The sequence below is a fragment of the Hylobates moloch genome, unplaced genomic scaffold (assembly GCF_009828535.3).
Source record: "Hylobates moloch isolate HMO894 unplaced genomic scaffold, HMol_V3 SCAFFOLD_5, whole genome shotgun sequence".
NCBI classification, from domain to species: Eukaryota; Metazoa; Chordata; class Mammalia; order Primates; family Hylobatidae; genus Hylobates; species Hylobates moloch.
Genome location: NW_026652280.1, coordinates 20,620,700 through 20,640,423, shown reverse-complemented (window position 1 = coordinate 20,640,423; position 19,724 = coordinate 20,620,700). Strand labels below are relative to the sequence as shown.

The window sequence follows — 19,724 nt, the reverse complement described above, 5'->3', positions numbered from 1 at the left end:
GAGATTGGGTTCTGCTGTCTCATCATGGTGCTCCCATACCTGGAAGCTTACAGATGGCAAAGCCTTGGCTTCTTGCAGACCCAGGCCAGTGCCTCCCTGAACCTTCTCCCTTGTCCTCTCTCAATCTCAAGTCCCTTCTTGTGACCCAGGGTTCCCTCCCTGTCCCTGGAATCCATGGCAGGTAGAGCGTAGACATAGATCCTTTGGGGTGGTGGGAGTGGGAGGAGTGTCATATCTCTCATGCCTTGAAGAGCCCAGATTTGTGCTGGGCTTAGGTTTCTTCGTTGAATCAGTGCTGAAAAGGGTGGTTTGTCTCTGTTGCATTGGTCCAATGTTGTGATTCTACTGCAGTGCCTGGTGAGGCTGTTACGGACTTGGCCTAGAATGTAACTGTCATTTGTAATTTCTTTAGGAAAATGTGTTCCTCAATCCAATTGGCAGACCAGATTTTCAGATTTTAAGAATTTAGGACATGATTCCGTCTGTAAATTGACATTACCTTGAAACCTAAAACAACTAGAAAATAACTTAGCCACAGATGGGGACATCAAAGGAAATAAGAGGCCATTCCTGAGCATGGTTGAATGAATAAGGACTTGTAAGATAGACAGCACCAGAAGGTAACTGGGAGGTAGGAGATACTTGCTCGCTTTAGTTTCAAGTTGGGAAAACTTCAGACCCAGAGGGATTGCAGGACTTTTTGCAGAGCACTTTAGCCCTCGTGCCTGAGCCTCGGGGTGTGAACTTTTCCGCAGCCACCTCGAGTTGTGAGTGAGAACGCAGTCTTACTGCTTGGCAGGAGGAGAGCTGGGGCCTAGGGTGAGACCAGCACAGAGGAAAGTTCTGTCCAGTCTGCCAAATCCAGCAAGTCCACATTAATGTCCAGTTGGAAGGGTGGTTCAGGGAGGAAGACAGGCTCCACTCTCATACCCTTTCTTCATGTCTCCTCAAAACCAGTCATTGCAACACCACAATCAACAGCGACACAGAGCACAGAGGGGCATCTTCATCGCTGCCCGGCAGCTTGGTCTCTCACCTGGGTACACAGCACCTTCCTGGGACACTCTTAAGGGGTCACTTGTGCACTGCCCTTTTTCTGTTACACCTTCAGATATGATGGTTGATTATACCTACCAGTGGGACCTTATTAAAGTGGTCATTCAGGCAGTTGGAAAGTTCCTATATGATGTGGGGCTGGGACTGTGGAGAAAGGGACATGTCATCGTTAGGTTTGTTAGCTTTTTTGACATTTGTGTTTGCTTGTTTACCTTTTAATGTTGTTAACACATTTTTTATTGATCTGATAAAACAGCAATTATCTTTAAAAGGAATGATTAGTTTCTTTTGTCTTTTGATTTGTGGAAATAAATACTAGAAAGATTCTATGTAAGTCTTCAAGCGGTATTTAATTTTTATTATGTAGCAATATTTGTCCCCTTTTTTTTTGCCCCGAGATGGAGTCTCGTTTTGTCGCCTAGGCTGGAGGGCAGTGGCGTGATCTCAGCTCACTGCAACCTCCCACTCTGGGTTCAAGCGATTCTCCTGCCTCAGCCTCCTTAGTAGCTGGGATTACAGGTGCATGCCACCACTCCCGGCTAATTTTTTTGTGTTTTTAGTAGAGATGGGGTTTCACTATGTTGGTCAGGCTGGTCTCAAACTCCTGACCTCGTGATCCACCTGCCTCGGCCTCCCAAAGTCCTGGGATTACAGGCGTGAGCCACTGTGCCCAGCCATATTTGTCCTTTTATAAAATACTAGCTATTATATGGGGAAAAAATCTTTCACAGTGACCTTTTTCTGTTTCAATTGCTTTGTGATTAAAAAGGGCCAAAAGATTCTATAACTACTGTACTAGAAGAAAATATTCTGTGTATTCCTGCCAGTGGTCTCTTTGAAGACTGGATTCTCTGAGAACAGGAATAATAAGAGAAATAACATGTCACCCATCTGTAGATGGACATCTTGGGAACCAGGGAGGCTTCAAAGGTAGGACAGATGCCTGCAAGTAGAAGAAGGGGAATGAAGTTGAACCAGATCCAGACAAATAGGGCAGCAAAGATTTTTTTCATAGTCAGGTGGTCTCTCGTGAATGTTTCAGAGTTTATGACCATGGCAATGCACACCTCAAGGCACCTGTCAGCCCTCTTTCCAGGGCATCAATCATTGTGAAGGAGAGGCAGTAAAGATTAGTCAGGATTTATTTTGTCAGCTTTTTAATGAGGATTAATGAAGATGTACCCAGTGGATGGCACGAGGGTATTGACCCAAGAGTCCCCTGACAGAGAAGAGATGTGAGGTCTGTTTAGGGTCTGCAATGAGAGTCCCAAACCTCTGCTGCACATCCCCACTGGCCAGTGGAGGTGGACGCAGAGGCCCCTGGCAGGCGTGTACCCCTGGTAGCCCCACCGTGCCCTGGCAGGCATTTCTGGGTTTCATTGGCATGATGGTGGCAGCTTGTTAGAAAGTTAGGTAGCCTTCCTTCAGCCCTTTTTTTCTCTGCCCGAGTGTCTGACATTGCTCTAAGCTCAGAAACTATGGTGCGACACGTTTCTTTGCCATCTGCTCCGGATTTGGCCTTCTGTTCTTGTGCATTTGTTACTGTTCTGCGTCATTACTTTTCCAGTTGTACAATGTCATCAGCAGACCAGACAGTCTTATAACCAGAAACTTCGGAGACTTAGTTTTGTTTTTGTTTTAAATAAGCATAGTGGTAAGCACACGTTGGTTTAACCCTCTTTATTTCAAAGTTGTCACCTCGGTAATCTAGGCGCATGACAGTGATAGTGCTGGTTCTCAGAACCTGTTTAGAGCATGGCATATGAAAAAAAAGCATTCTTTTCACTTTGTAGTTATGACTGGCTTTAGATTATCTACATAAATTTACATAAATTTGGTTCTGAGTGATTGAGACTTATCTCTATTTTCTGTTGAATGTGAAACAGTGGTCTCAATCAGGGATCAGCAAACTGCGTTTCATGGGCCTGCCACCTGTTTTTGTAAATAATTTATGAGAACACAGCCATGCCCATTCATTTAATTATCATCGTCTATTCTTGGTTTTAAACTACAAGGGCAGAGTTCAGTAGTTGCAACAGAAACCTTATGGTTTCTGGCCTAACAACCGTCTGGCCGTTTAGAGAAAAAGTTGGTCGACTGTTTTACCTATCACTTTGGTAGAGTTGAAGACTAGAGCTGGTGTTGGAAACTCCCTTGGTGAACGTGCTAGTGGTGGTAGAATGAATCTTTTTTAGTGCAGTTTGGCATTTAAAGAGGCTTAACATTTTTCACAACCTTTATATTGGAAAGACTGCCTTTAATAGCTTATACAAAGGAAATAATTGATTACAGAAATTTGTATCTGTAATTACTAAGAAGTTGAGACAACCTGAATCATTAATAGAAGATAAACAATTCATGGTTCATTTGTGCAACAGAATACAATACACTTGTTAAGAGTGCAGAACTAGCTGGGCATGGTGGCTCATGCCTGTAATTCCAGCACTTTGGGAGGCTGAGGTGGGTAGATCACCTGAGGTAAGGAGTAAGGAGTTTGAGACCCACCTGGGCAACATGGTGAATCCCCGTCTTTATTAAAAATATAAAAATTATCCAGGTGTGGTGGTACACACCTGCAGTTGCAGCTACTTGGGAGGCTGAGGCACGAGAATCACTTGAATCCCAGGGCAGAGGCTATGGTGAGCTGAGATTGCACTACTGCACTCCAGCCTGGGTGACAGAGACTCTGTTTCAAAAAAAACAAACAAAAAAACAACTGTCAGTGTGTGTAGATATGTGTGTTTTACAAGTGAAGGAGAGTCAGGTTAAAAGCCAATATGTATAATATAGATCTGTTTTATAAATATAAATACACGTCAGTGTGTATATTCAGAAAAGAAATGGGAAGGCTGTGTCATTAGAAATTGACAGTGGTTATTTTGATGGGTGAGATTGGAAGCAATCTTTTCTCTTTTACATTGTGCAATAAGCATTTGTTACTTTGATAAAGAAGTAAGAAAATGAAGGCCACAGTTATTTGAGTCTGAAGTCTAGATGCACACCATACGTGCATCACTTTGAAAATGGAAGCTGCTGGGCAGGAATTCCCTCAATATCTGGGCCCCTTCGTCACCCACCCACCCCTGACTTTAATAAGCATCACACCTGTCCCCGGATGACGCCTTGGCTCTGGCCATACAGGAAGAGCTATTCTTCCTGTGTCTGAATCCCTCCCGGTCTCCCTGCTCATTCATTCATCTCTCGCCTCTATCCTCAGTCTCTTCATTTATTACAGGCTCTTTCTTATCAGTATTTAAACACCGTCATGTCTCACCCATCTTGCAGGAAATAAGCAGAGTTCCTCTGTGTCCAGCACTTTATCCTAAATTCGTTACTCCGTGATTACTTCGTAGAACCTGCTGATATTTTCCAAGTAGATAATTGTGTTCAGTTAATCTTTATTTATTCGTTCCCACAGTATTTACTATTTTCTGATGCAAAGATGAACAATTCACAGCTTCTATTGCTCAAGGAGCTTATGGGGGAGGGAAAATGCCCCCAAACATCCCTTTAATAATTAAAAAACAACAAAACTTTGGTTGTAGGCTTTTTCTTTGAAGAGGCTTACCGTAAGTTGGTGTTTTACCTACTAATTGAAATATATATATGTATATATATATTTTGAGACAGAGTCTCACTTGCTCTGTCACCCAGGCTGGAATGCAGTGGTGCTATCTCTGCTCACTGCAACCTCTGCCTACCGAGTTCGAGTGATTCTTGTGCCTCAGCCTCCTGAATAGCTGGGATTACAGGCATACACCACCATGCCTGGCTAATATTTGTATTTTTGGTAGAGACAGGATTTTGCCATGTTGGCCAGGCTGGTCTTGAACTCCTGGCCTCAAGTGATGCATCCGCCTTGGCTTCCAAAATGCTGTGATTACGGGCGTGAGCCACCGCGCCTGGCCAGAAAGATGTTTTTGTTACCCTTAATAAGTCATTAGAGAAATGCAAATTAAAACCACAAGAAAATACTACTGGCCACCCTGTAGAATGACTGAACTAAATGAAGTGGTAATGCCAAATGTTAAAAGATGGCAGAACGGTGGGAGTTCCTCTCCGCTGCTGGTGGGCATGCAGGGGACAGCTGCTCTGGAAAACAGTTGGACGGTTTCTTATTTAACATATGATTTAGTAATCCCACTCCTGGGTATTTACCATTTACCCAAGAGAAATCATATGCACAGACGAATGTTTATAGTAAATGTTTATAGTGGCTTTATTCATAATATCAAAAACTAGAAACAACCTAAATGGCTTTCACTTGGCAAGTGGATAAACACACTTGGGCACATCCACACTGGAACACTACTCAGTAGAGAAAAGGAACAAATACCAATAGACCCAACAGCATGGAGGAATTATATGTGTATTATGCTGAGTGAAAGTGTATTATGTGTATTATGTGTAATATGTGTATTATGCTGAGTGAAAGAAGTGAGACTCAAAGCTTCACGTGTGCTGTATGTCTCCATTTACATGACAAATGGAGTAAGCAAAACCAGAGATAGAAAGCAAATCCCTGGCTGCCAAGAGCGGGGTCGAGGTGGTGGGGTTGATTATAAAGGGCACGTGGGAATTTTGGGGGATGACACAACTGTTCTATATCTTGACTGTGGTGGCACTTATTCATAGAACTCTACTTTTTAAAAAGTGATTTTATAAACTATATCTCAATAAGCCTCAATTTTTTTTGCGGTAATTTTTTTGGATATGTGCTATATTTACACAGTTTAAAAATTTAAACAATATGAAGGAATATAGTGAAGTCTTAACTCCTAAGTTTCTTATCTTGAAGTCTCTTTATGCAAGTATTAGCATATATGCATATATTCTCATTCTTCTAATACAGAACACAGCTTCCGTCTATAATTTTGTGTACCAGTACTTTCTCCGCTTAGTAGTTATGGTTCTTTTCGTATCAGTGCATTGAGATCTTCTCTCCATTTCTATAGCGGCACGGCGTCTTATTGTATGAGTGCATGCATGTATTTAGCCAGTTCTCCTTTGATGGACCCACTGTACACAATGGTGCAGTGAATAAACTTGAACACAGTCACTTCTGCTATAACGCTTATGCTGAAACAAACAAATTTATTCCAGTACCACTGATCTATCAGAACAATGGGAGCTTAACCTGAATTTCATGTTTGCTTATGTGTGATTTCATCCCTGAGAAATACTAAGTGACTACAGAATACTGTGGAGTTGTGTAGGAAAACACAAAACACACACACACTACAAACCTCCGATTTCACCAGGGCCTTCCTCTCAACTGTGGGTCACACCCATCCACAGCTGCTGTTGCAAGCTTCCCTTCCACTAAGATTGCCCTCCTTCCACCACTTCACAGTAACTCACAAGCTGCAACCCTCTGACCTCTACAAGCTGACTGCAGGTCTTTTTCAAGGTAAAGTGCAGTGTTTTTTGCATTTCTTAACCATTTGACGTAGTTAAAACAATGTTTTCATTCGATGTGTCACTGACAAAGTCTTGAGTGTTGTCTCCGTGACTCCCTTTTTGCTAGAGGCCCTGTTGTTTTGTTGAATTTTTGCATAGTGCAGTGATTTTTAGGAGCACCGATGTTGCATTACAGCAGAAACGGGCTGTAGTAAGTATGCAGGTCTCTTCATAGAATAGATTGCCCAGTGGAAGGGGTCAGAGCTTTAGGAGTGAATTTTGGAGGAACTGTCTGCTGCTGTGCTATATTTAAATCATGTAATTGGTGTGGTTTTTCCTTTTTCATAAAAGGTGTGAGCTGAAGGGCATGTGTCAGCAAGGGTTGAGGATAATCCTGTACCCTGCAGTCTTAAGTTTGTGGGAGTTTCTGGCTGCATGGTGGTGGTTAAGGCAGTTTCTGGCTGCATGTTGGTGCAAGGCAGATACCTCATGGAGGTAGGACTCCCAGGACAAGGTGAGATGTGGATGCCTTGCCAGATCTGGGTATGAAGTTATGACTTTTCTCCCTCTAACTTCCCCAAAGTTACCTGAAACAGAGACCCATAAGCAGAGAAACAGAAAGGACAAGTTATTAGAATGGGAAGTTTCTGATTGTGAGGGAAGCCCTGTGGCAAACCGAGACATGTCTACCAAGTGCTCTCCGGGAAGAATGGCCTGCCGAGGCCGTACCATCCCAAGCGCAGCAGCAGCATGGGGTAGCGCACGCCTAGCACAGTCACTGGAGAAAAGGAGGCGGGATTAATGCTTTCCTGAAGCTGTGAAGATGAAAGTCAAAAATGAGAGAGGAGGAAGAAAGTTCAGGAAGTGTACCCAAGTGTTTGATATTTTACTCAAAAAGTTTTATGTTAAAAACTTTGGGAATGCTGCCAGCTTATTAGTTCACTATTTCTTTAAAGAATTCTATTTAAAAACAAAGTAACTCAGAACTGAGTAGGAAGACATGTTCCTTTTCTGATCTTAGTTAACTATTAAAAAGTCCACTCAAAGCCCTCAATCTCAGCTTATAGTAAAGCCAGGAGGAAGCAAACAGCCTGAAGTCTTAGAATGATGATGGTGGGCTTTACACTGGAATGCTGTTTTCCCACTTTTTAAACTTATAAAAGCAGAAGAAGCTAGTAATATTGAGGAACAGAAGTTACGAAAATAAATTTAGCAAAGCTCCTTTGAATAAGTTTGTATTTAAAATCTAACAGAGGAAGAAAGTCGTTTGTTAGGTAATGTGACCAGGCAGGTTTGATCTGGAAACAGGTGTTTTAAACCTCATTTTCTTGTCACCAGTGAATTGGAAACCCTGCTTATTTTTGAATTGCAGAGTTCATTTCTGCGTTTCATAAAGATGCTGAAACAGAAGGATGTCTCTCTCACATTGATTAATCTTTTCAAAAGAGTTACTGATTTGCTAAGCTGCTCTTCATTTTTTAGGGTTTTCTTATTGGCATTTCTGTATTAAAATTTTGTTTTGATGTTAATATTACTACACAAGAAGAAATAGAATATTAAATAAACCTGTCACCTTAGTAGGAAATCCAATTTTCCTTTCTGTGGGGTCTCTTGCCCTATTGTATTGTTAGAAAGACACATTTTTCTTTATAATCTGTTATGATTTGGTGAAGCAGTCTTGCTTTTAGAAAGATGACTTTCAGTTGATTTTTTTTTTTTTCTTTTGATATGGAGCCTTGCTCTGTCTCCCAGGCTGGAGTGCAGTGGCATGATCTTCTCGGCTCACTGCAACCTCTGCCTCCCAGGTTCAAGCAATTCTTCTGCCCCAGCGTCCGGAGTAGCTGGGATTATAGGCACCCGCCATCATGCCCAGCTAATTGTTGTATTTTTAGTAGAGATGGGGTTTCACCATGATGGCCAGACTGGTCTTGAACTCCTGATCCTCCCAAAGTGCTGGGATTACAGGCGTGAGCCACTGCGCCCAGCCTCAGTTGATTTATATATGTAGAAAATGTAAAAAGCATTAGATACTAGATTTTTAAATATCTTTATTGAAATACAGAACTGTTGTTCATGACTTTAAAGCTTTAAAATAAATAAAGACTTGTTACCTCTTAGTCACTCTTGCTGCATAAATGCTAATCCAAGGTTAGGGATTGCTGCTGGCCTATTTTGTGTAGTCAAATCTTTATGAGAATATTTTTGGGGGGCACCAGCTTGTTATTTGCTTTGTTCTCTCTTTGGTTGTTTCCCCCAGAGATGAACAGCATTGGTATAACTTTTAACATGGAGAAGAAATTTTCTCCTTTGTCCTTGTTTGGATTCAAGACCCTTTTGAATATCTACCAGACTGATTTGGTTTATTTAAAAGACAAGACAGTATTTTTCTACTCTTTTAAAGTGGAAGTTGGCTGCATAACTTGACTATTACAAGAGCATTTCCTGAGTGATGTGTCCATGCTGCCTGCGCCCTTTATTAATCGTCCTGGGAGGCAGGCACTGTTGCAAGCCCACCTCAACAGGGGTGGGAGTGGACATTCATGTGGGTTGAGTGGCTTTCCCCAGGTCCTGTGATTCATGAGGCAGAGACCGGGTGCCAGCTCATCTTAGGTGCTGCCGGCCAGACTCAGCCACTCTGATTTGCCTCCCGGTTTGAACGAGGACATGTTTGTCAAGCAGTTATGGGAAAATGATTACATTTTTTAAAATCAGTCTGGGCACAGTGGCTCATGCCTATAATCCCATCACTTTGGGGGGCTGAGGCCAGTGGATCACTTAAGGCCAGGAGTTCGAGACCAGCCTGGCCAACATGGTGAGACCTTGTCTCTACTAAAAATACAAAAATCAGCCGGGTGTGGTGGTAGGCACTTTTAGCCCCAGCTACTCGGGAGGCTGAGGCACGAGAATTCCTTGGAGGCAGAGGTTGCAGAGCCAAGATGACACCACTGCACTCTAGCCTGGGCAACAGAATGAGTCTCAGTCCCCAAAAAATGTAATCATTTCTTTATCACATAGCTTGCAATCACTTCTTAGTGTTATCTCACATGAAAACTTCTTCCCACTTCAGTCTTTAATGAGTAGAGCCAGATTCTGTTCCACTCATGAGGCTTGACAGCTCTTTAATTTCCTTGTGATATGACATTGTTTAGTTCCAGACTGCTATGCATGTCATAACCAAAGAATTTGTTTTAAAGTTAAGCCACTAATTTACTTCAAAGGTTCCGCATGGAAATATATTCAATTAACATAATATCTCAGCCTGAGTGGGAAACTTTTAAATATAAGAAAATTCAGCTTACCTACTTGACAGTGTGTTTGCTGTCTCTCTCTCTCATCCCCTAAGTATTACCAGCAGGCAGCCTCTTTAAAGTTGTTTCAAAGTTCTGTGTTCTTGAGATGATCAAGTGATATTATTCAAACAAAAATCCTTCTAGAAAACTTCCCTTATATAATGAATAATTACTTAGTCATTAAAGGGTAGCCAGAGATTTCATTTAACATGGCATACTGAATAAAATAGCATATTCTATCTACCACAAATTAGGTAGTGGCTTTACTTGGTATTTACTGATGTATGTTTTCATATATTATCTTTTCAGTAAAAGATTTACATAATGTTATTTCAAACACCTGGATGTTTGTGTTGAATCAGAAACCTGTGTGTTTGAGAGAGAATTTTTTTTTTTACCCTTTTGATAGTTTAATCCATCCTCCTAAAATTAGCCCCATCATGGTTACCTGAGCCATGTCCTCATTTTTATTATATATTTTTGTAAAGTTTTCTGGTTTTCTTACTATATTCCTAAATACAGGTTGAGTATCCCTGAATTGAAATTTTGGGAACAGAAGTGTTTCAAATTTTAGATGTTTTTGGATCTTGGAATGTTCAAATATACATAATATCTTGGGACTCTAATTGTGATATTTATTCATATTTCATACATACCTTATATATATAGCTCGAAGGTACTTTTATAAAATAATTTTAATTTTGTGCATGAGACAGTTCTGACTGTGACCCATCACATGAGGTCAGATATGACATTTTCCATGTGTAGTGTCATGTCAACCCTCAGTTTTGGATTTGGGGACCTGTAATAATGATTTAACTTAAGCTATTACAAAAGAGTTCTTAATTGAGTGCATCTATTTTCATTCCCTTAAGTGAACTTTCTCTCCTTCCTCCAGCAAATGAAGAAACACCCCTGCCGCCAGTGTGACAAGTCTTTCAGCTCGTCCCACAGCCTGTGCCGGCACAACCGGATCAAGCACAAAGGCATCAGGAAAGTGTACGCCTGCTCGTAAGTCCTGGTTTCTAACGGAACGCAGTGAGAGGACTCAGGAGGAACCTCTGGAAGGTTTTTAGTGTAGTACCATGAACTTGCTGTGTGCTCCACAGTTCCTACATTACATTTCTTAATTGTATTATTGTTTTGGCTTACAGTTTTTGGATTGGGTTGTCACACTTAAATATGAAAATAAAAAGGAGCATTTTCTTGCATATCCCACATACATTGTGTGGGTTTTTTTTTTTTTCCTGAGACAGAGTCTCACTCTGTTGCCCAGGCTGGAGTGCAGTGATGCAATTTTGGCTCACAGCAACCTCTGCCTCCCAGGTTCAAGTGATTCTCCTACCTCAACCTCCTGAGTAACTGGGATTACAGGCGCATGCCACCACACCCAGCTAATTTTTTTATTTTTAGTACAGACGGGGTTTCACCATGTTAGCCAGGCTGGTCTCAAACTCCTGACCTTGGGTGATCCACGTGCTACCTCCCAATGTGCTGGGATTATAGGCGTGAGCCCTGGCACCCAGCCTGATCCCTGAGTGTCTTGGGGGAGCGACTGATTGGCAGTACAGGGTCTCTCTGCACACGTCGAGTTGGCCGAATTGGTGAGGTGATTTGGCTAGCTTGTTTACTCAGGGCTGGTCACAGATTCAGTCCTCGGCTGGGCCCTTTGCCCGTTGGCTGCAGTCACCACCGAAGGTGGGGCAGACTGTGACCAAATGCAAGGGACTGGGTGGGCCAACATCAACCCAGACTCCAGTGGACAGTCATAAGCTGCTACTTCATACGTGAACACCAGCACGTATTTCATCATTAGTGAAAGTCTGTTCACTCAGCTGGAATGTACCTGGAGTGGGTTGATAAGAAGAAAGCATGTCTCGAGAGAGAGACAAAGGACCCTGAGGCTAAAGCACTGAAATGTTACATGGATGTCAGTGCTGGCCAGATGGACCCTATGGATCAGGAGACTCATAAAGGTTGGCTGTCAGATTCGCAGGGGGTTATGATAACTGGGTAGGAATCATCTGATTCAGTGAAATTGAAGCTGTTTAGTGAGATAAGAATGATTATGAATAAAGCACATGTTGAGACCAAATCAAAAGAATCAGAATTTAAAAGGATGCTCTGGGCCAAGAAGACGATGGGAGATCTGGCCCATAATGCTTCACTGATAGGTTTTGTTTATTTCCCCATGAACTCACTGTAAAGCAGTAAAATGCTGGGATTGTTCCACTAACTTACGGCCAACAAAAAATTCATTCTCATGGAGAGCCCTCGTCCTTTGGGGGTGGTGCTGGCTCCTGCCACTGCCCTGCAAGGGTCTCTAATGTGAGGTCATCAGGGTTTAGGGCCAATCAGTATAAATTCCTCCGAAGCCATTTTGAAGGCAGATTTGAGACCACAAGAGACTTTTTGTCCTTCCCTGCAGTAGCATTCTTGATACCTGGTTTTATAGCATACATAATAACGAGGGCCATCACCTCTTTTTTTTCTTTTTTTGAGATGGAGTTTTGCTTTTGTTGCCCAGGCTGGAGTGCAATGGCATGATCTCGGCTCACCCTACCCTCCACCTCCTGGGTTCAAGCGATTCTCCTGCCTCAGCCTCCCGAGCAGCTGGGATTACAGGCATGCACTACCATGCCCGGCTAATTTTGTATTGTTAGTAGAGACAGAGTTTCTCCATGTTGGTCAGGCTCATCTCGAACTTCCGACCTCAGGTGATCCACCCGCTTCGGCCTCCCAAAGTGCTGGGATTACCGGTGTGAACCACTGCACCCGGCCAACCTGTTTTCTGAACTATCTTTGGCCTGCTTTACTAAAATAAGTTTTTCTTTGAAAAATAATCGACCTATTTTTGATCTGCTTATCATCTACTGAGTGACCATACACACTCGACTGCCATGAGTATAAACATGCATGTTGCTTTTGTGCTTGGAGGAATTTGGCAGTGGACACTCATGTCTTTGTCAAGGCAGAGGATAGGAATAATTAACAGCAGCACGAAGGAGTCAAGGAGGGACCTTATACTAATGTGTTCAGCATGGTGCTCATTCTGAGGGAATACTGAGTCATTGTGAAAACTTTTGAAATGCAATATTTTCCGTTTAAAATTAAAGCCATCTAGACCTGTAAATTAAGGGCCACTCCTAGCAAAATTGCCGATTGCGTGTTGAACCATGGTGTGAACTCAGCTCATTGGACCTGTCTGTGTGAACTGACGGCTAAGGAGGACCTTCGACCGTGAGTTCTTCCACAGTAGCTTATTTTGTCAGCAAGTGCGTTATCTCCTTGCCTTTCACCCCACAGGCACTGCCCAGACTCCAGACGTACCTTTACCAAACGTTTGATGCTGGAGAAGCACGTCCAGCTGATGCATGGCATCAAGGACCCTGACCTGAAAGAAATGACAGATGCCACCAATGAGGAGGAAACAGAAATAAAAGAAGACACCAAGGTCTAACATTGCAGATGTTTGCTTTACAGTGAAATTGTGTTGACTTGCTTTTCCCATTCATTTTTTTCCATTCAAGTTTTTGTTGCATAGTTAGTTTTAAAAATTCAGACTGTCTGGGCGCAGTGGCTCACGCCCACCACTTTGGAGGCTGAGGCGGGCAAATCACGAGTTCAGGAGTTTGAGACCAGCCTGGCCAACATGGTGTAACCTCATCTCTACTAAAAATATAAAAAATTAGCTGGGCGTAGTGGCGGGCTCCTGTAAGCCCAGCTACTCGGGAGGCTGAGGCAGGAGAATCGCTTGAACTTGGGAGGTGGAGGTTGCAGTGAGCTGAGATCATGCCACTGCACTCCAGCCCGGGCAACAGTGCAAGACTGTCTCAAAAAAAAAAAAAAAATTCAGACCATATAAAATAATGGTTAATCTCCCCATAGACCAATTCTGACCTCATCGTCAGGAGTTCGAGACCAGCCTGGCCAAAATGGTGAAACCCCATCTCTACTAAAAAATACAAAAATTAGCCAGGCGTGGTGGCAGGTGCCTTAATCTCAGCTACTTGGGAGGCTGAGGCAGGAGAATCGTTTGAACCCAGGAGGCGGAGGTTGCAGTGAGCCGAGATAAAGCCATTGCACTCAAACCTGGGGGACAAGAGCAAGACCTTTTTTTTTTTTCTTTTTTTTTTCTCAGAGAAAAGTTTAAAGAAATAGTTTAGGCCGGACACGGTGGCTCATGCCTGTAATCCCAGCACTTTGGGAAGCCGAGGCGGGCGGATCACTTGAGTCTAGGAGTTCGAGACCAGCCTGGCCAACATGGTGAAACTCTGTCTCTACTAAAAGTACAAAAATTAGCCAGGCGTGGTGGTGCACACCTGTAATCGCCAGCTACTCAGGAGGCCGAGGCAGGAGAATCGCTGGAACCTGGGAAGTAGAGGTTGCAGTGTGCCAAGATCACGCCACTGCACTCTGGTCTAGGAGATAGAACGAGACTCTGTCTCCCAAAGAAAAAAAAAGTTAGCAGATACTTAAAAAGCCCTCCTGTCTTCGGTGCTATGCTAGATCTGGAATGTACCCAGGTAAAAGCTTGTATGTGCTTTCAAGGAGTTAATCATTGAGTAAAACCTCCTCAGAATATAAGTCAGACTGGTGTGGCATTAAAATGCAGTACCTTCAAGTGCTCCTGGTGGTGAGTTAAAGAATATGTGTGAAGCCAGGCGTGGTGGCTCACACCTGTAATCCCAGCATTTTGGGAGGCCAAGGTCAGGAGTTCGAGACCAGCCTGGCCAATATGGTGAAACGGTGTCTCTACTAAAAATACAAAAATTAGCTGGGCATTGTGGCGCACACGTATAGTCCCAGCTACTTGGGAGGCTGAGACAGGAGAATCGCTTGAACCCGGGAGGCGGAGGTTGTAGTGAGCCGAGATTGTGCCATTGCACTCCAGCCCGGGCAACAGCGCGAGACTCTGTCTTAAAAAAAAAAAAAAAGAGTGTGTGCAAAGGTAGCTTCAGGTCATGGCCACGTGTGAAGGTGCACATGAACAGAGCAGAAATGCTGGGGCACAGAGTGCGGAGAGGAGGGGCACGTTGGCTTGGGGAGGGGATTCAGAGTGGGATTTAGAGCCCTGGAAGGGACAGATAAAGGCAGACGCAGTAGAGGAAATGGTGTGAAGGTGAGGAGGCAGGAAAGGGTGGGGAAAGCTTCCAGAGGCTCTCAGTCCAAAAGCAAAATCCTGACGCTCTTTCCCACAAGGGGCATTACAGTCCACCTCCTGCGGTCTCCCTGAGCACTCCTTCCTACTGGCTCTGGCCCCTCTTCTGTTCCCCACTCACAGGCCTGTTCCCACCTTGGGCCTTGGCACTCACAGCTTCCTATGCCTGGACTGCTTTCCCCACACTGCGTCAGGTCTCTTTTCAAATGTTACCTGTCACCAGGCCATCCCTGACCGTACCATATCACTTAGCCGCCACACATACACCCCCCTTGTTTCCCATGGCCTTCATCCCACCCTGCTTGGCTGTCCTGGGTCTGACATACTGCATATTTTCTCATTTGTTTCTGTTCATCTAACTCCACTGCCACAAATTCCAGGAAGCTAGGAGCTCATTTGTCCACTGCTGTGCCCCACTGGCTGGAGCACTGCCTGCCAACAACAGCTACTAGGTTTCTCTCTGGAGTGGAAGAAAGGCATGGGCCTCTGGAGGGGGTGGCAGACACAGCTTTAAAGCCCCTAAATCCCAAAGCGTTCAGCACATGTTTTCCTGGCAGCTCTAAAGTAAGAGAACCGATCATTTATCAGCCACTGTGAAGGATGGTTTTCAGTCGTGTCATTTGCTTTCTTTCTTTCCCTGAAAGGTCCCCAGTCCCAAGCGGAAGTTGGAAGAACCAGTTTTGGAGTTCAGGCCTCCCCGAGGAGCAATCACTCAACCACTGAAAAAGCTGAAAATCAATGTTTTTAAGGTTCACAAGTGTGCCGTGTGTGGCTTCACCACCGAAAACCTGCTGCAGTTTCACGAACACATCCCTCAGCACAAATCGGATGGTTCTTCCTACCAGTGCCGGGAGTGTGGCCTCTGCTACACGTCTCACGTCTCTCTGTCCAGGCACCTCTTCATCGTACACAAGTTAAAGGAACCTCAGCCAGTGTCCAAGCAAAATGGGGCTGGGGAAGATAACCAACAGGAGAACAAACCCAGCCACGAGGATGAATCCCCTGATGGCGCCGTGTCAGACAGAAAGTGCAAAGTGTGCGCAAAAACTTTTGAAACTGAAGCTGCCTTAAATACTCACATGCGGACACACGGCATGGCCTTCATCAAATCCAAAAGGATGAGCTCAGCCGAGAAATAGCCACAGATGCTCCATGAGGAAAATCCCTGTCCACATTGGAATAAAAAAGACATTTTTGTTACAAAAAGTTTGCAGTATAATAGAGTTAACAGTACTGTCTAGGCTGTTGCAATATATTCTCTTTCAACGTACCTTCCTTCACCTCGTCGTATATATCCTCGATAAGTATTAAAACAGTATTTGAGTTTAAAAGAGTTTGTATATATTTAAATGAATAACTTTTTATACTCTTTGTTACATGTTTGTATCAGTATTTAGTGGAAAACCATTTGAGTTGTTTTGGGTTAGAATTTTTCTTTTTGTACCGTTTCTTTAAAACAGAGTTCTTAGTAACAGGGGCAGTTCCTGAATTCAAATACACCATTTTGTATGTTTGGATTTTGAATGGGTTAACTAATTACAGGCTAAAATAATGCCTTTTTTAGTGTTTTTAATTTTTAGAATTCACTACGTAAATTGTAAGTAATTGTGGGTCTCAAAAACACTAGGAACTTTTAAGTGTCTTAGCACTTCCTTGATGTGCCTGCCCTGAGGGAGTGAGTTCACATTTGAGACAACTGCACTCCAGTGTGGGCGTGCCTTTGTCTTCAGGCCACGCCAAAGGGTGTTTAAAGCAGTGTTGCAGGTTGCTCCTTTCCCAGCCGTGGATAAAAACTGAAGCCAGGAACCTAAAAAGGAATGCTGATTTCCTCAGTTCCATTTTGAGGAATGGGGAAGGCTATTCTAAAGAAAAAAATGGGACTTGTTTTCTCGGCAGATCTGCAAGGCTGGCTTTAAGAGCACAAGGAGGGAAAGTAACGAAAGGGCTGGACTACTATAAAAGTTACAAATACGTAGTTAGACCAATAGATTTATATAGTCAGGTTTTTGTCATGTAACTTATTAACTATTACAGAAACACAACTAAGAATATCAAGTATTTCTCTGGCTCTTGACAGAAAAAAATCAGTTGACTTAACCCTTTGCTGTCAAAAGAGTTGGCGTTTCCTGTTCTGGGTGCTACTGCCAAACGTTCTGGTACTTAGAGTCGGGATGCACAACTTCAACCACCGACTTATCAATGCAGCCGCCTGTGTATTGCAATTGGCCGTTACCTTAAGCACTGAGCCACCTGGGTTTAGTTCAGCCATTTCAAGAAGTATATTTAGCGTCGGTAGTTCTGCTTTATTAAACTGCAGCAGAGGTACTCTTCTGTCCCTTCCGTTTATAGTTCTCTGAGAGAGTTCTATTTTTTGGTTTTGTTTTGTGTTTTCTTTTGCATTTTATATCTTGTATTTATCCCTGAACATGTTTTGTACTTTTTTTTTTTAAGAAAAGGCATTCTTTTGTGTATATATAGATACTTGCATGATATACTGTAGTCAACGTTCAGTTCCTCGAAAGGTCTTGCTGCTGTCAGGTGTTATGCACTCCATCCATCATAACTGTATGAAACACATTTCATATGTAAATAAACGTGGGACATTTGGCCCTTGTGCTTCTGTGAGAGAGTTATTGATGGTGGGTCTCTGACATCTTTGTGAAGTTTGGGAAGTGATTCATTGCAGGGACAAGCTACAGGATGTTGCAGAATTCTTCCCACTCAGAAGAATGGCATATTCGTTCTCATTAGTAATCAGCTATTTTGTCACTTTCTCGTTGACTCCATCAGTACATCGGTACAATCCGAGGGTGTGAATTTCAGCTTGAAATTCCATTGCTGTTACTTGTTATGTTTGTATTGCTCTAAGTTGTATTCATAGCACTTTCATATGTTTCTGCATTTGAACCTTGCAATAAGCCTGTGTGTTGGCCACATAGGTCCGAATAACCTAGTTTTACAGTTGAGGAAGCTGAGCTCAGATTCAGTTCTTTGCCGAAGCCCTCATAGCTGGTAAGTGGCTTAGCATATTAGAACCCAAATATTTTGCTCTCTAAATCTAATGCTCGCTCTGTGTGGTTATGTACATATTGACAAATATTCATTTATTCAACAAATAAAAAGTATGTACAAAACATGATACAGAATTTTTGTTTTTGGCACTATGGCTTTATAAGTGACCTGAAAGTCTTTCTACTCTTAAGTACCCAGCGATGCTTAATATAAAATTAACACCTATTAAATGCATAGGTGAGAATACAAGAAAGTTTTAAAAAATGCCCAGAGGTCCAAAATGAAGAAACTAAAATCTAGATTCTAGAAAAATACTAGACAATGCTGTAACCCTGGGGAAAAACCTGGATTGTTCAGCTGAAGAGGGAATTGGTAAACTGGAAGATAGCCCATGAGAAAATTAGCCTCAGCGCAGAGATAAAGTGATGTTTCCAATATGAAAGAGAGGTTAGGAATCAAGGACAAAATGAGAAGATCCAGCTTCAGTTTAATGGAAGTTCCAGAAAGGTGGACTAGAGAGGACTGGGAAGGTCAGTGTAGAAAATCTTAGCCATTAATGAAAGACATTAATACTTGGGTCAACAGCGAATGCTCAACAAAAATCATGCTGGGACATCATAAATTCTGCCCATTGATTAGTTGTAGATGCTGGGTGTGGGCATTTGAGGAGGATAACATGAGGTATGTTTAATTCTTAGGAAGTCCACATACTCGAGTGCAGAAGTGAGAGCTAAGCCTGGAAGCATAGGCTTAGGCCAAGTTGTAAAAACCCTTCAATGAGGCTGGGTACGGTGGCTCACGCCTGTAATCCTCATATTTTGGGAGGCCGAGGTGGGTGGTTCACCTGAGGCCAGGAGTTCACAACCAGCCTGGCCAACATAGTGAAACCTCATCTCTATTAAAAATGTAAAAAATTAGCTGGGCGCAGTGGCAGGTCCCTGTAATCCCAGCTACACCAAGACTGAGGCAGGAGAATCACTTGAACCTGGGAGGCGGAGGTTGCAGTGAGGGGAGGTGGTGCCACCGCACTCCAGCCTGGGCAACAAGAACAAAACTCCATCTCAAAAACAACAACAAAAACAACAAAAAACCTCGAATGATAGAATGAAGGGGTTTGTATTGATAGAGATAGTCATTTGGACAGGGGAGTGATAGGACCAGATTAATTGGTGGCAGTGTTTAGGATGGAGTATATCAATCAGGATAGATTGTGTTATGCTGTGGTTATGACCTTAAGTCTAAATAGCTTATCACAAGACATTTCTTGTTCACATTCAGTGTCCACTGTGGGTTGGCTGGAGGCATGGCTCCGTATCTCCTTGTCCCATTACCCCACTATCAAAAAGTTGCCAGTAGCTGTGGCAGAGGGAAAATGCAATGAAATGCTGTGGCCCAGAAGTGACAGATGCCACTTCTCACAAGTCACTGGCCAAAACCAGTCATACGGAGCCACCTAGTCACAAGGAGGCTGGGAAGTGCAATCCTCCCACGTGCCCAGGAGGCTGAAAATATTTGGACATCACAGGAATAAAGTTTAAATTGGCATAGCTATGGTGCTAACACAGTAGGAACACTTGACCTAGGGTAGTGGGAGTAGGCTTGGAAAGAGGCTTCAGTTGTAAGCAGCATTTCGGAAACAGTTTCCAGAGGGTTTCTTAATGTGGAATACAGAGAGTCTAATCTGAAAGTTCAGGCTTATGTGATTCCTTACATTTTTTTCTCAAGGTTTAGGTTACTTAAAAATATGGAAGTAGACTGGGCACAGTGGCTCACACCTATAATCCCAGCACTTTGGGAGGCCAAAG

At 43.1% G+C, this 19,724-nt stretch overlaps 1 protein-coding gene across 17 annotated transcripts in view; it reads left to right on the top strand.

Annotated features, from left to right (window-relative positions):
- The window catches only part of ZNF532 (zinc finger protein 532), a 123,662-nt gene extending 106,141 nt beyond the window's left edge, over positions 1-17,521 (top strand). For 14 of the 17 annotated variants that reach the window (XM_032152148.2, XM_032152142.2, XM_032152152.2 and 11 more), the window contains 3 exons: positions 10,645-10,757; positions 13,053-13,200; positions 15,552-17,521. In XM_032152148.2, the coding sequence (XP_032008039.1) occupies positions 10,645-10,757; positions 13,053-13,200; positions 15,552-16,046 (756 nt within the window). In that variant the 3' untranslated portion in view covers positions 16,047-17,521. The remainder of the gene's footprint in view (positions 1-10,644; positions 10,758-13,052; positions 13,201-15,551) is intronic. The other 3 variants (XM_032152155.2, XM_032152168.3, XM_032152156.2) reach the window with 1 other exon arrangement.
- Positions 17,522-19,724: the final 2,203 nt, after the last annotated feature.